The sequence below is a fragment of the Miscanthus floridulus genome, chromosome 7 (assembly GCF_019320115.1).
Source record: "Miscanthus floridulus cultivar M001 chromosome 7, ASM1932011v1, whole genome shotgun sequence".
Classification (NCBI taxonomy): Eukaryota; Viridiplantae; Streptophyta; class Magnoliopsida; order Poales; family Poaceae; genus Miscanthus; species Miscanthus floridulus.
This window is the reverse complement of record NC_089586.1, coordinates 94,439,267-94,456,375: the sequence shown is the minus strand read 5'-3', so window position 1 is coordinate 94,456,375 and position 17,109 is coordinate 94,439,267. Positions and strand designations below refer to the sequence as shown.

At 45.7% G+C, this 17,109-nt stretch overlaps 1 protein-coding gene across 1 annotated transcript; it reads right to left on the bottom strand.

Annotated features, from left to right (window-relative positions):
• Nucleotides 1-11,356: 11,356 nt before the first annotated feature.
• On the bottom strand, nucleotides 11,357-16,423 carry LOC136467345 (adenosine kinase 2-like). Its single transcript, XM_066466000.1, has 13 exons — nucleotides 16,218-16,423; nucleotides 15,697-15,750; nucleotides 15,459-15,505; nucleotides 15,317-15,348; nucleotides 14,865-14,966; nucleotides 14,693-14,760; nucleotides 13,947-14,023; nucleotides 13,374-13,471; nucleotides 13,230-13,300; nucleotides 12,902-12,968; nucleotides 12,693-12,815; nucleotides 12,189-12,249; nucleotides 11,357-11,739 (listed from the first exon to the last, which is right to left on the bottom strand). Exons 1-13 carry the CDS (start codon nucleotides 16,301-16,303, stop codon nucleotides 11,597-11,599), a joined length of 1,029 nt encoding a protein of 342 aa, XP_066322097.1. The 5' UTR covers nucleotides 16,304-16,423; the 3' UTR covers nucleotides 11,357-11,596.
• Between the last annotated feature and the right edge of the window lie 686 nt (nucleotides 16,424-17,109).

Sequence of the window (17,109 nt, the reverse complement as noted above, 5' to 3'; positions counted from 1 at the left end):
ATACACATAACCAGTTCATTCCCAGAATTACATCAATGCCTTGCCCAGACAGCACCATGAACTAGAGACAGTAAGTGTGAGTGGCTAATACCAAGCTTACAATGTCTATCCGAGTATTGATGCACATCTACGCATCCAGAGTATGGATTCTATAGGCATACGGTATAGCCATAAGAGGTATATTGTGCCGGTCTACAAATCTTATGTTCATGAATGAATGTGATGCACCAGAATCAAACAACACATAAGCTGGATGGGAATCAATGACAAATATACCAGCCATCATCGGTTCTAGTTGCAATATCTGCTCAGCATCCATGAAATTCACCTATCCAGATCGGCTGACTGACACTTTCTTCTTAATCACTGTCCGCTTGACTAGCATGAAGTTAGCCGATGGTTGAGCAGACTGGGCTGACTAGTTTTGGGGACACTCTTGGGCATAGTGGCCATCCTTACCACATTTGAAACAAGCACCCGGCTTGTTTCCCTATCCCAGATGAGGTGGGACCTGCTATCCCTGAGGCTGCTGAGGTTGCACCTGTAGAGTGGGTGCACGGTACTACGTGGAAGAAGCCTAGAAAGTCTACTGGGGCTGTCGAAACGAATGCCCAACTGATGATTGATAGGGCACTCGTTGAACAACCTATACTTTCTGAGTATGGGGGTGGCTAGAAGACCTTGTAGCCACCCGCTTTTACTTCCATTCTGCCTGGGAATCCTACTACAAGCCCTCCATGGTGATGGTAGCATTCATCATTGCCCCAAAAGTCTGATAGTTCCCAGTATAAAGCTCCTTCTGAAGGCTGCAAGAGAGGCCGCGATAGAAGCAGACCCTCTTCTTCTCATCTATGTCCACATGAGTTCCCGCATACTGGGACAAGTGATTGAACTTATTAACATAGTCCATCACTGTCATACTCCCTTACCAAAGGTCTAGAAACTTAGTCATCTTCCTATTGAGAACAGCAGCAGGAATATAAAATTCTCTAAATGCTATGGTGAACTCTTGCCAGGTCACCCGGTGATTTGGCTGCTGTATGGCATTGAAGGTATCCCACCATGCACTCATGGACCCCAACAACTGTTGCCCTACAAAGTGCACCTTCTGCTCATTAGTCACGCTGAGCAACAGGAACTTCTGCTCTAGAATGCGAAGCCAATGCTCTGCATCTAGGGGCTCAACTGATGATGTGAATGTGGGTGGGTGCGTCTTGAGGAAATCCTCGTAAGAGCTGGGTCCCTTAGGAGCACGAGCACCACCCCCGTTCCCACCATTGCCCCCATGGCCTCCGCGGGCGAAGCCACCGATAGCCTGTGGCAGCAGCTTGATGACACGGGCTGACTCATGGCGAGTAGCCATCAGTTCCGCCATCATCTCTGCATGAGTCATCGGTAGTGGCGGTGGCAGAGGAGGAGGAGGAGCTAGACGTGGAGCCTCATGGCTCTCCTCGTTTCCGTGCTCGTTGGCCCGACCACTTTCACCTTGGCCTTCGCCAAGACCGTGGCCTACCCTAGCACTGGTGCTCTCATGTCCGAACCTCAGATTCATCTGGAAGAGATAGGAACCAACCACTTAGGACAACCTTCCATATCAGAAGCAAGGGATTAGAGAAATGACAAGATATTTATTAAAGCATTCTTTTTGTTATCCTATCAATTTACTAACCCAAATTATACGTGTAGGGGGACTTTAGTTTAAGCAAGATTCTACTATCATGATTCATGTATCGACCTATACGCTCACTCAAGCCAGAATATAGCGGCATTCACAAAATTTCAGCACATCGCACACTCACTTTCCATATGCTAAGCGATTTCTTACGCAACGTAAGTCAGTGTACCTGTAGAAAACTTATTAGATAAAACCAGTGCCGCTATCCTAGATAGACCATATTGCTAGGGCTTATACTTATTTACATAATTTTAGTGCATCCTACTTTTCGCAAAACTTTTGTTGGTCAAATTTTTAAGTTTTGAAAAAGAGTGATGAACTCATAAACTCATTATTGGCTCTGGTGCCAACTGTAGCAGAACCGCCCAAAATAACACACTTACGGAGGCACTCATCTTCCACCAGACACTATGCACCTCGAAAGCAAGCTACAGCGGGCGGTATCCGTCGGGCACACCCCAAGGGAGAGCCCAATAGATCCACATTTTCCCCCATGGATCCAATAATGAGAATGAGATACAATACTTAATCCATTTCATACATCCAGGGTTCTTAAAAATTACATTATTACATTTCCAAAGTCAGAGTGTGGAATATTAAACAGCGGAATAAAAATAAACATCTATCGATAAAGAATAAGGATCCGTTTGTGCCCACCAGAAGAATCCTTCACACATCGAGTGCTCCTCAGGTTAACCTGCAACAGGGGTAAATAAACCCTGAGTACATAATGTACTCGCAAGACTTATCCGACTAGTGGGAATAATTTTCCGACTCCAAGGGATATGCAAAGCTTTATGGTTTGTTGGGTTTTCTTTTTGTAGAAAGCAATACTATTAGTGAGTCCTTATTTACATTATTATTAGGAGCCACGATTAATTTATTATCTAGCTATTCTATGTAAGCACCTATTCTACTTTCAAGCAAGAGTTGAGCAATCAGTTCCATTTCATTACCTTCCATCTTTCAGTTCTTATTACGGTGCTAGACCAAAGACAAGCCGTACCGGAATGCCTGCGATTCGCGAATCAATGCCCCTAGCTAGGTACCCTAAAAACACACGCCCCGCTTGTGCCCTAGGCACAAGCAGGACCAACCCATCACCCTCCTGTCATGGGGTCTAGGTCCCCATCCAAACTTGGACTCCAAGCCCCCGCTCCTGAGTCTCAGACTCAGTGCGGTGCAAGGACCTCCACCATCCCTGCCTCCAATCAGTCGGTTCGGAAAGAGCCAGAACCCACGATAAGAGAGCAACAAGTCTTCCTTGCATCCATACCCAAGTATGTGCTTGGGATAATAAATCTATGCCTTGCCTAGAGCCCAATGCAACGACCGGTCCTTAACCGACATAGACAGGGAAAAAGTGTAACCACGCTATGCCCTGTTGGCCATAGGACACAACCTCCTACATCCAACAATACCCAAACCATATCCCTACCCGGTCACCATTTTCCTTTCCACCATTTTATCATAAGTGATCATAATTATCACCTATTGCGAGTAACGGCAGGTTACTCACGCTACCGATACCCTGAGCATGGCAGCTACTCAACCTATACTAGTAGGACTCATGGGTAAGTACATTTATGCATGTGGTTTCCATAAAATGCCTGTAACATAAATGCACATCATATATATATATATATATTCAGTGATCATTAAAAATATGGGTTATGCACCGAGGCTTGCCTTGGGCAGGTGGTGGGTCAACAAATTCAGCACCAATAGGCTCTGGGGCTCCCTCCTACTTGAGGATCTCCTCCTCGTACTCCTCAATGACCTTCTAAAAGGTTCTAATGGCTAGAGGGGGGTGAATAGCCTATTAAAAAATTCTACAACAACACTTAGCAAACCGGTTAGCAATTATGAGGCGAAGTAAGTGTTACGCTAGCCTACTAAAAATGCAAGCCACCTACCACAATTCTAGTTTTTATAGATTCTAACCACACAATGACTATGGCACTACACTAAGTTAGTGTGCTCTCAAAGGCTAACTAAAGACCCACACTAACCAAACTAACAAGCTCTCACAACTAGCTACACTAAAGAGCTTGATAACTAGTTTGCGGTAATGTAAAGAGAGAGCAAGATAGTTATACCACCGTGTCAAGGAATGAACCAATCAATCACAAGAATGAAAACCAATGAAGACCAATCACCTCGGAATCAAATGACGACACAATGATTTTTTACCGAGGTTCACTTGCTTGCCGGCAATATAGTCCTCGTTGTGGCGATTCACTCACTTGGAGGTTCACGCGCTAATTGACATCACACGCCAAACCCTCAATAGGGTGTCGCACAACCAACACAAGATGAGGATCACACAAGCCATGAGCAATTCACTAGAGTACCTTTTGGCTCTCCACCGGGGAAAGGTCAAGAACCCCTCACAATCACCACGATTGGAGCCAGATACAATCACCAACCTCTGCTATATGATCCTCACTGCTCCAAGCCATCTAGGCGGTGGCAACCACCAAGAGTAATAAGTGAATCCCACAGCAAAACACGAACACCAAGTGCCTCTAGATGTAAACACTCAAGCGATGCACTTGGATTCACTCCCAATCTCACAAAGATGATAAATCAATGATGGAGATGAGTGGGAGGGCTTTGGCTAAGCTCACAAGGTTGCTATGTCAATGCAAATGGCCAAGAGAGTGAGCTTGAGCCGACCATAGGGCTTAAATAGAGAGCCCCTATAAATAGAGTCGTTGGGCTCCTCACTGCACTGAACACGAGGTGACCGGACGCTTCGGTCAGATTGACCGGACACTGGACCCCAGCGTCCGATCGTGTGATGCATGCCACGTGTCCCCTCTCTTCAAATACTGAGCGCTCGATTCCAACGGTCAAGTGATGACCGGACGCGCTGCTATGAAGTGACCGGACACTGGACCTCAGCGTCCGGTCATTTCCAGTAAGCATCCATAAGCGAGAAATCATGACCGGACGCGTCCGGTCATGCTCGACCGGACTCACCCAGCGTCTAGTCACTCTACGTCATCATACATCAGACCGACCAAACTTAGACCCTAAGCGTCCGGTCAGTTTTCGCGCCAGTGTCTGGTCATGAGACCGAAACTGTGCGTCCTCAGCTGCCACTGACCAGACATGCCGGTCCATCAGAGACCAGCGTCCGGTCACTTAAAGTGACCTCCATCTTTTCTATATAGGGCGCCGGTGGCACCGTCGAACTGTCCATACTCTACGGGCGAACACTCCGCTGGTGAAGTTTCTAACCCTTGCTCAATTGTGCCAACCACCAAGTGTATCACCTTGTGCACATATGTTAGCATATTTTCACAAAACATTTTCAAGGGTGTTAGCACTCCACTAGATCCTAAATGCATATGCAATGAGTTAGAGCATCTAGTGGCACTTTGATAACCGCATTTCGATACGAGTTTCACCCATCTTAATAGTACGGCTATTGAACCTAAATGTGGTCACACTCTCTAAGTGTCTTGATCACCAAAACAAAATAGCTCCTACCATTTATACCTTTGCCTTGAGCCTTTTGTTTTTCTCTTTCTTCTTTTTAAGTCCAAGCGCTTGATCATCACCATGGCATCACCATCATCATGATCTTCACAATTTCTTCATCACTTGGAGTAGTGCCACCTATCTCATAATCACTTGATAAACTAGGTTAGCACTTAGGGTTTCATCAATTCACCAAAACCAAACTAGAGCTTTCACCTCCTCGTAGTCCTGTTTGTCCACGGGCACGAACTCTACCAACTCGTGATCTACATGCATGAAATGATCATGCAACACTTAATAATATGGCAACAACAACTCTTAAAATACGAATACATTGGTCATGCTACTAAACTAGCTCTACCGACTAAGGTGCTAAGTTACCTACTGTTACCACTAACAAGTATGAAGCATGACATATATTATCTTAACAACTAAAGGTATTCTTACTCTTAATAATGATTTACTCTACATACGATAAAACAAGGGGTGCTAGCTATCTTATTTATCAACCTACTCTAGGGCTACAAAAATTACAGCAAGCACTTAAAAATCTAATGAACCTACTGTAAAAATTTCCTAGCTAAAGCTATCACCAATTTGCCACAAAAATTCCTACAACTATTGAGCTAAATAATACTAAGCTTTCAAATTTGAATTTATGCATCTATCGTTATCATAGATAACTGTAAACTAACTATATCAGCAGATAGATAACATTTTTGTGAACCTAACCATTTTGTTTCACTATTTTTGGACATTTATAGAATTTACTATTATTTTTCAAAGTTTAACTCAAAACTAAATTGAATAAGCATTTAACAATTCATTGGAAAATGGAAAACCAAATCCCACCGTGCGGCCCAGAGCGCGAACGGCTCGACCTAGTCCGGCGTGAACGTGCGCACGCACACGACGCATCGGCACGGCCCATCCGCGCGACGACGGGGAGGCCCACGTGCTTCGGCTATTTTGCGAAAATGGCCCTGACCTACTGGCGAATCACTTTGAGACACACAGCACTATTCCTACAGTCAGCTACTTCACAGATAAGCCCTCGAAACAAACTATCTTCGCAATGGCGACACCCTTGGCACCCACGCGTGCATCGGCGTGGCGGTGAGGGCAGTTACGCTGGCCAGACTGGCCCCTCCCCGCCCCCAAATATGAGCTGATGCTCACCTAGGCATAAACCCAAAGTGATGGGCGGCGACGCGGTGAATGGAGATGCTGTCCCGAGCTCCCTCCACGATGGCAGACTCCTCCCTACGACGGTGGCCATGTTCCCATGAGCCAAGTCACAGACAACGTGAACGAGTTCAAGAATGGGCATCAACGACTCACCCCGAACCTACTAGACATGGTGGCTTGACCGGAGACTAACCGAGTGAGTCTAGCCACGCGCACACGCAAGCCTCGCGACAGTGGTGGTGGCTCGACTACTTTGGCAGCACTGAACAGGCAGTAGCAGGGCGAAATGGGGTGCACACGGGATAGAGTGGAGCAGGGCGAAGATACAGTGCCAACGAATTGGATGGAGGTAGACGGGGTAAGGTGAATTAGATGGGCGCTACCGCGGGGTCTTAAGATGGCCGACGGCGAAGGAATCGTCAAATTGGGGCTCGACACCGGCTAACAGTAGCAGTGGGAGTGTTCAGCACATAGCTAGGTTCCTACTCAATCCTTTGGCGCACGTAATTGCACGGATTTGACCGGCGCTGCGAGCTGGCCTTGGCGTGGCCCGTTGACTCCGGCATGACGCCATTAATGGCAGAGGTGATTGGGGGCACAACGATGCTCTCCACTCAATGCAACGGACAAGGATGCACATAAAGAAGACACATGTGGTCATACGAGTTGGCACGACTCAGGCGGCCATAGCGCATTAACCTGCAAGCTAGCGGCGACACGGCCATGTGCCGGCGCAGCAGCTCAAGCGAACGCGACGCGAGCGGTGCAGCGCACACGACGACCGTGACTAGTAGCAGTGTGTTGACACGACGCAACACAGCACATGTAGTGGCACAACGAAGCGGGTGGCAGCAGCACGGTGATAGGACAGCGGCGCAGCGATGCAGGCGGTGAGAGCGCACGCGGGCGACCCAGCGCTCGCGACCGAGACTGGCAGCCGCGTGAGGACACGGTGGGGCAGATAGCAGCGGACCGACCGAGCATAGGACCCATGATGACAGCGGCGGTGGCAGAGCGGCCAGACCCACCGGCGCGACGTGCATGCATGCGCGAGCGTGAGCGTGAGCTAGGGCATGGCAACGGGTGACAGTGGCCCACAGCGTAGAGCCAGCAGCAGGCCCGGCCAGTGCGGTGGCGCGCATACGGCATGTGTGCGCATGCGTGGTTGGCGAACCAGCATAGCGCGCCGAGCCGAGGCAATGGTGACCACGTCCAAACACAGAAACCGTGTTGTGCACGCTTTTTAAAGCGGTCCTAAAACCCAACTCGATGTTCCAATTGCTAAACCAGTTTTCTACACTCAAGAGAGTATGTTAAATTACTGAAACAAGCCTAATACCCTACCATTGCTTAACCCAAATTTCCTACAAAAATTGTCGAACTTAGCGTCGTCGAACCATTTTCCGACTTAAGAAAATTGACTAAGTTTTTGGCTCGGATTCGTGTCAACTTCAATTTCCAAGCTACCAACCATGCTAGCTAGTGAATTCATTTTTCGATCGCAAGTATTTCGTCATCGCGTACGAAGTTAGGACTACCAACTTTATTAAAGTGCCGCATATGCGTTCTATAGCATTTTCGTTCAATAAAAATTCATTTAGAACCCTAAGTGATATAACGCGACATGAAATATAACATTCGTTTTGCGTTTTCGATGAACGTTTTGAGTTACGTATATTGCTTTACACCCTATATTATACACATTTACTCATAAGTATGATGCTCATGCAGTATTTTAGCAAAAGACTGTATAGTGTAACACCGAGGGTGTTACAATGGATTGACGAGGGGTGGAACGGTGGGTGGCTGCCTTCAACCACGGCCGGTCCTGGCCTTATGACACGGCGGAGGGGGAACTTCCAAATTGGAGTTCGTCGTGGCTCGATTCAAGATGGGGTTGGGACGGTTGGCACACGAACATCAATGCGCATACACGGGCACACGAAATTGAAGGCAAGTGCCTGCGCCCTAGCTCACCATGGTCGTGATGTGATGGCGGAAATAGAGGCGGTCGGGCGCATAGAGGCGGGCAGGGGACAAACGAGAGGACGGGAGGCGGTGAGGACGCGGTCGGTAGCTGGCGAGTGCACCTTGGGGCGATGCGGCTGGCGCAACCAGTACGGCCCATGGCCGATGCTAGCCGACAGCACGAGCTCGAGGTCGGCGTGGCCCACGCGCCACAGTGCCATAAATGGCATGGCGACAGCGGTCCGGCCCCGCACGCACAGCGCCTAGGTGAACCAGAGGCGCAGCGCGGTACAGTGGTAGGTGAGAGCGAGACGGTGACGCGACGACAGCGGCAGCATCGCGACGCAAGGCGGGCCGTAGTGCGGACGTGACGGCAAGTGAATGGCGCCGACAGCGACTCCGACGTGGCGCATGCGGAGCAGTTGGTAGCAGCTGCAATGGTTCCGCGCGGCGAGACCAGCGGCTGCCGAGACCTGGCCAAGGCGGAGGCGGCCACGGCCGGCCTAGGCCAAGCCCAGGTGGCGCGACTGCAATGGCAGCAGTGTGGCATGACTGACCGCGTGGGACGACGATGGGGCAGGTGAGCGACGGGCGTGGTGGCACCGCACGACAAGGCCGGACGGCCAACGGTGGCCGACCAGGATGGGGCAGTCGTTGTCAACCACACGCGGCAGTGCGCGAACGCGCGTCCGAGCCCAGCGACACCGAGGCACCGCGCGATGGTGACCGAGCACACTCGGCCAGGCAACCGAAGCAAGTGTCGTGCATGAATTTTTAAGCATCGACCATGACTAAACCGTTGATCCAATACCTAAACCACTTTTGCTATACCAAAAAGGGTATATTAGACTAAAAAACAAGCCATAATACTACCCTACTGCTTAACCCAATCTCACCCAGTAAATTGCCAAACATAGCAGTGTCTAACTGTCGGTAGACTTGAAAATTTCTCTGTTAGAGCTGAATTTGATTTCCAATTGCGATTTATAAGCTAGTGGAAATATTAGCTAGCAATATCATTTTTCGACCACGAGTATTTCATTGTCATCTACAAAGTTTGCACTTCGAACCTTATTTAAGTATCATATACATGTTCTATAGCATTTTTGCTTAATAAAAATTGGTTTTAAACCCTAAGTGTTATAACATGACTATTGAATTAACTTTCATTTCGCACTTCCGTCGATCGTTTTGAGTTACGGAAATTGATCTACACTCTTTATTACATGCATTAACGTATAAACATCATGCTCATGACATGTTTAGTAAATGATTTATAGTGTAACACCGATGATGTTACATTTTCTCTTTATAGCGTTGCGTGACGGAGCCCATCAGCCAGAAAAACGACTGGACGTCCCTGATCAGGGCGCGGATCAAGAGCCCAATTAACCGTTAGGCCAACTGGTAACCCATACTACACATGGGCCACAGGCCAGGCGGACCAGCACTATCCGCTGTCCTGAGCATGCGCATGACGTGTGAACTTGAAACAAGAGGAAGATCCAAATTGTTAAGTACAGGTACTCCTCCGTAAGTCCGTAGTCGGCTGGTTGAAGTGAGGAAGTGAAGCTCAAACTGCTCCGCGAAACTAGCTCATGCATGAGCTAGTGGCCTGCGGCGGGAGTATCACTGTTGTTTGTCGATGGAACTCGATCACACGTTAGTACGGGCAGTAGGCGTTCCGTGCACGTGTCGGTTCCCTCAGTCACTAGGACAAATGTGTGGCCTCGCGCCTCTGCAGTCGTCGCCTCGTCGGTGAAGTAGGAGTGCGTACTTATCGTGTGTGTGTGCTGCGCTACACACAAACACAAGCGAGCGGACGTCCCGACAAACTCTTCCAATGGGTGGCGCCCAACGAGAAGTGGGTTGTGGTGCCTGGTGTCCTGAGCCTGTCTGTTTGTCTGTCGGTCCGTCCATTCACCCATAACCACGCGTGTGGCGAGTTTGGGATGGACCAATGGATTCGATTCGCCATTGCCGTGGTGGAATGCAACCACGCTATTTCTCGCTCAAATTGCAGTTGTGCGTAGAAATCTCAGCGAACATAATGCTAGCTAGGTCACACCATAACAGAAAGGAAGAGTTCGGTGCCTGCACGGCTGCACCTCAGGGAACCACGGTTCGCTCTTTACACGACCAGGTTCGTTGGAAGCGCAGTGCTTCTCCTGATCACTTCTGATCACACATTTCTTTCTTGTCACCTCTGCAACACTGCAACTGCAACCCTTCTTTCGTGTAACAACCTGAGCGCCAAGCAGACGAAGTGAGCACGAACAATACTCACCCCTAAAGCCTTTTGATGTGTGATCGATGCGACGGCTAATTTTCTTTAAAAAAAAAAAGATGTGACGGGTATTGCCTTGCTGGCCAACAAAATCCCAGCAGCCTGTTCGTCCTGCCTGGTACAACGGAAAGTAAGTTAGGTTAAAGTAGCATTCCCCAGGTTGTCATCGGTGAAGCATTGCTCGTTCCACGTCGCTGTCACTTTGGCAAACACGATCGTCGTTCCTTGTGATTAACGACGGACGGGCGGTGATGTTTTTTGTACACGAGATTTGTACTAACATTAACCAGGGACGACAGCTAAATCGAGCACGCGGTCAGGTGCAATGAACTTGCACCAAAGGCAGCTGCTAACGACAGGGAACTGAGGAAATTCAGCAATAAAAAGACTGTCACTCCTTGATGGGAACTCTGCCACGCTACAGGCCCAGAAATGATGCATGGCTCGTGACTCTTCGCTACTCAATGGCACACAGTTTCCTGTTGCACGATATAATTCTTGCAAACAAACTACAAGCCCAATAATGTATATCTTTTTTTTTATGAAAAGGAAACACTGAGTTTGGTAATTGGATTGCTCGATGACAGAAACACAAACAATTCAGAGGGAAACAGCCAAGTCGTTTTCGAAGATGGGCCTGCTACTTAGGCAAGGCTGGTGTTACCTTGCTAGCCTGCTAGAAACTCAAACATCTTCGAATTAGGCCAAGGCTGGTGCGACTTTGCTAGCCTGATAGAAACAAAGCAAAATGCGATCAAGAGCATTGCAAGCATCAGCGAAGCAACAGACTATGGTGGCAAACCATGTGCCTTATACAGCATCAAAGGCGACGTTCATAGTTGCAGAACAAATATCACGGCAAAAATATTGGCCGGATCGGAAGAAAAGCCTCGGAAGAATACAGGGTGTGTACACACCGAACCACGCAGTGGTTAAGAACAAGTGTGCCTATAACAGTCCCTCTCTCATAACGTGCCTCAGTTTTTGCACTAGTTGAAGTCAGGCTTCTCCGGGTAAGTACAGCCTGGGCGCTGGATGATAACATTTGCGGCATAGCAACCAGCCCTCACGCTGTCTTCGATGCTCTTGCCCTGAACCAACTCTGAGAGGAAGCCTCCAACGAAAGCATCGCCTAGGAGCAAGGAGGATTGATTATCAGGAACAGAAAATAAAATGTAGAGAAAAAAAAAGCCTTAGTTCAAATCCATTTGCTGGCCATTTTCAATTTTAAGTTGCGGTACTAGTGTTGTAGAAGGCTTGTACCACACATATTTTCCCATTTATTGCAGGTTACCAGAACATACGGAGTCACAACATGACAATTGAGTATATGGACTATGGAGTACTTGAAATTAACTAGTTACAGAGAATACAAAAGAAGAGGTGAGTTGATTGCAGGAGTGGGGGGAAAACATATCGTACAGCCTACATTCAGTTTTCATATAATGCTCTAATAGTTAACATTGTTTGGAAGATTTCTTAGAGAACAAACCAACTAGCATTTGAGAAAAAAGTCGGAAATAGAGAAACTCTTTTGAACCAAGAATGTAAATTAACTCTTAACACTAAATAAATTTGTACCTGCGCCGTTGGTGTCAACAATCTTCTCCTTGGGCAATAGGATCACAGGGAACGTTTTCACCTATTATCAACATAATAGTTAGTACATCATACTCAACAGCTTGTACAAAAACACTTAAGATGGCAGATATCAATTCTTCATTCAAAGATAAAAGAAAAAACTACAGATGCAAAATCCTTGGGGAAGCAAACAACCACTGTGCAATCAACTTAGTTCCCAAAAGGGCATCAAAGATCCCAAGTGGAACCATAAGAGCAAGGACATGTTTGTTACAGAAAGGGGGTGGAAAAAGATTGTAAGCAAACATGTACAGAAGGAATTTATCCTGTTTTGTTGCATGTCCAACAGGCAAAAGCATGTATATTAGAACAAAAAATGGTGCAAAAAAACAAATATTTGATTGAAACTAGCTTCTCAACATATGTCAAGTTGTCACTTAACGACTAAAATAGCACATATCTCATGTTATAAAAGTTTAGCATCAAACTGATAAAAGCATATACCTTCCCGTCCTCAGCAACAACCACTGGATCAGCACCTTGAGTAATCACAGCAATCCTCTTTTGCTTGCCCAAAGCCAAAGGAAGTTGAGAAATCTTCAAAGCAATCTCCTCAATATTCTCAGTCTACAATTTATCACAGGTAATTAATCAGCAACACAACCATCAAAGGCAAATATTACAGGAGTATAGAAGACTTAATCCGTAATCACCTCCCATCCTCGGACTTTGGCGAAGATCTTTGCCTCAGTTTCATTGCCGAAGATGTAGTCAGCATACCTATATTCGTAATAAGTAGCAACCATATATTCAAAAAAAAAAGATTTAGAATCCATAAAATGCATGGACAGCAAAGCACATCAGTAGGCCCTTCACGTTTACAACAGAATTAATTAAGTCTGGAAGATTAGCATGTTGAATACATAGGAAAATGTCTTGACTAGGATAGGCATTGCTTTCTCTTTTTTCACTGAGTTGCTATATGCAGCCTTGAATGAAGTTCAAAACTCTGAGCATTGCGTTACAGAATATAAGACTTACGGGAGGACCTTCTCTTGGGCATCACGGAAAAACTCACAGATGAAGGGAGCAGAGAGGTTCATCAGGAACACCTAAAAATGGCATGGTCAATCAAACTACAACAACTACTTCAAAGGGCAATTTCATATTAATATATGAATTTACCTTGTTATTTGCTGCAGCATGCTCAGCAACTAGCTGGATAGAATCAGGTGACACCGTAAGGAAAAATCCAGCAATGTAGATGTATTTTGCCTTCTCAACTGTCATCAAGAATATAATATTTGTCAGGTAAAGAAAACTAGTACATCTCAAGATAAATGGAGATCAAATAAAGGTGATCAATCAGTCAAGGACAACAACACATTCAGTGCTAAAATTTTTGCTAACCACAAATCAACTCTGTTCATGCAGATTATTTTCAGACCCAACAAAAAATGTAAAGATTCATTTCTGTGGTGCAACTTAAAAATAGAGTACAAACCATCTACCATATTCTCCACGTAAACAGGTAAAAGTAAACTAGCTGTGCCATTTGCTAGAGTACTCCGAAACATGTGAAACCTACTGTTGCTCAACTGATATTTTTGTGATCATTAAAGTAGTGCGTGTTCTTCTGAAAGTTCGCACAGTATTGAGGAACTTTAGAACTTCAAACTAAACATACATAAATCCTCCCAACAAACTAAAGAATGGTTTTACCAAAAACAAAACAAGTGCTCAAAATATATATTATACCTAGTGCCCAGTTCTCTGGTTTCTTTAGATGCTCAGATTTGTAACAGTTTGCCGCCGACAGATTTGCAATCAATGACCTGATTACAGAAGGAAATAACTGATTATTGCAGAAGAAATTGCAGGCAATCAAAAATTTTGTCAAAGGGAATGATACAAAAAAAAGCTTGAATTCATTTATACAATAGATGATACTAGGATAGAATTTGATCTAACAACTACAAGCATTTAATATTTTAGTGTTCGGAAATGCTTTTGGGAAAAAGTATGGAACAGAATCCAACATTTCCTGAAAATTTATCCATTTGTGTATGTCATGGCAAGGAACAGCAAAAAGGCAAAGAAACGGTACAATCCCTGATCTAATTTTGATGCAGTAAGCCAGTAAGTAGCGATAGAATGAACAAGGGACAACAACACAGGAAGTAGTCAAATATGTTTACACCAACCTATATCAACTTGTTTAGCATGATCTTCAAAGATAGAGAATGCAATTACTGTACCAAAGTTGTTGCACAGACAAAATTATAAACCTCAAACTACACTCTAGTGATGATGCAATCAAAGACGATACTTAGCAACTTGAGCACTGAGCTTACAGAGGGTAAAAGAGCATATAGAATGACATGAAAATACATTATCATAATCATGCAATAGTTCTATTTGATAGTCACTAAACGGTGAATGCAGTGCAAAAACAACACCAATGGCAGAAGTTATGCAACAAAAGTGGTATTTAGACAACAAACCTTTCACCACCAACAACACATACAGCACATGTGCCAGTAGGAGCAGTCTCATCCTCGTAGTAATGAGCCTGAGTGAGTATGTGACAACATCAAGGCCGCATTAGTCAATTAACCAATAAATCAGAACATTACTATCTAAAATAGCATGAAGAAGATGAGATTAAAAACTGACAGTAACTCCTGCAGCTTGAGCATTTTTCTTCATCTCCTCACCAAACTTGTCCTTTCCGATGCATCCCATGTAACTTGTTGCACCAGGAGTTTGAAGCATCCACTGAAAACAATGAGTCAATGACATGCCATCAACAAACTGATGTAACTACAGTTTTTGGTTGTTCACATTTTAGTAGATTATAAAGGCCTGGCATCATGAAACTGTGGTTTTATAATCCAAAGAGGCAAAGACATACAAAAACCATGGTTAAAAAAAAACAGAGAGGTCAAGAGAGAAGTTTTAAAAGTCCAAAAAGACTATGGTTTTGACAAAACTATGGTTTTAGAAAATACAAGGCTTGTTGTATCCAAACACCCAGGAGCTTTTCAAAACCAGAGTATTTTGCAAAAACAGTAGTATTTATCCGACACTCCAGAAATACTGTCTCCAAACAAGGCCTAAGAGCTTACTTGGGCAACCCTGATAGAGTTCTGGGTGGCTCCTGTGATAATAACGATAAAAAGAATGGAGATACAAACCATCAGAGGAGTCACCAAGGTGTAACAATTTATGGACAGCAATACAACATATACATGTTATAAGAAACATTACCTCCAGCAATATATTCAACGTTGCTCTTGCTAGCCAACTCATCATACCTGTCAAAAACACACCTTAATATTAGATAAACAGCATACAACAAGAGTATTAGAATGCAAATATGTCTTCTCAGTAAAGTTGAAGTGTGCAGCTTGCAGTTTAATAAACAGACAACAACTCAAAGTTCAGCAGCAAAAATACATCAAAAAATAATGACATATAAAGAAGCATCAGTGATACATATACTTACATAGGCAAGTGCTTCTCCTCAGCGAGAATGGCATTGTTCAGCTTGATGTCATACCTAAAACAGGGGTGAGAGAAGTATGTCAGTATCACGTCACAATTACAACACCCAACTACTAAGCGAGTAATAATAATCAATCATCATGGCATCGAGTCCACCAATTGTAGACCCCTCAAAATTTGGAGATCTAGAATGAGAAAGCGTAAATTGGACGGGAAACAGTGATAGCTATGCAGCAATGAATTGCAGCGCGGCGACAACGCCTGCGGATCGCTATGGTGTTTCATCAATTAAACAATTTCGGATCAGTATCTGGTACTCCGGAATCCCATGAAGATGTCTGCCTTTCGCTGCACGTGCATGCATCTAAGATTAAGCTACAGGCAAAACGGTATCGTTTTCATCGCGGATCTGATGAGACTACGCCGCAAAACCACCGAAGGCAACCAAACCACTACGACTAGTAGGAGTAACTAAATTCCTATAAACAGATCAGACGGAGAGAGGGGGAGACGACCGCTTACTTTGCCAGGAAGGCGTCGTCGACGACGGCGGAGATGTCGAGGAGGGGGTTGCCCATCCCCAGGAGCACGCCCTCGGTCGCCGCCATTTCCTCTCTTCTGCCCTCCACACGAACGAAGCGGCGGCGCAGGTGACTGAGATCTGAGGCTTTGTGTTTGGGCGGGCGAGGGCTCGAGTTCGTGCGGTGGGCGAGATGAAGTGGTGATTGGTGCGGTGCGGGGGTTTTAGTTGGGCTCGACCAAACCCCGGATGGCCCACCTGTCACCCTCCTCGTGTTCGGCGGGGGTTGGTGGCCGTTGCGGGCGTGTGGAACGGAACAGCACAGACCCCTTGCCTGCTCTCGTACGCAGGGTGATACTACATGATTTCTATGACATGTGGGCACGTCCGCTTCTATTGGTTGGTTTGGTGGGTGCGTTCTGCGTTGGGTGTACAGCACAGAGTTGGTGTACGATGCGTGGGTCCTTTTCGCCCACCAACCACATTGACAGAACTTGAGATCAGTCCTACCGCCCCGCCCTGCTCGGCTCTTTTCCGGATTTTTTTTATTACCTCACTCCTCCAGATCAGAATGGGATATCAAATCAAATTAAATCGTTCTAAATCCAAATAAAAAAATATCAAACCAAATCAAATTAAATCAGAAAAAACATATAAAAACAAATAGTCGTACCGCCCACCCTGCTCAGCTCATCTCGGTTTTTTTTTTGCCTCGCTCCTTGTCGGTGTTTTGGGCCGATCAGGAGAAATATACTGTGTGTCTCTAATTTCGGACGGTGATGCAAAGAAACGCAAGGTTTATACTGGTTCAGGCAATAGGTGTCATACATCCAGTCTGAGAGAGTAATCTTGTATTCCTTGCACCGAGGTGCTTGTAGTAAGGGCTTACAAGCT

Excerpts from the sequence above, each read along its gene's own strand:
- LOC136467345 (XM_066466000.1), bottom strand. The coding sequence starts at position 16,303 with ATGGCGGCGACCGAGGGCGTGCTCCTGGGGATGGGCAACCCCCTCCTC. Across the intron at positions 13,472-13,946 it reads ACCAGAGAACTGGGCACTAG|TTGAGAAGGCAAAATACATC; the intron begins GTATAATATATA and ends TCTTGATGACAG. Across the intron at positions 12,250-12,692 it reads TTGTTGCTGAGGACGGGAAG|GTGAAAACGTTCCCTGTGAT; the intron begins GTATATGCTTTT and ends TGTTGATAATAG.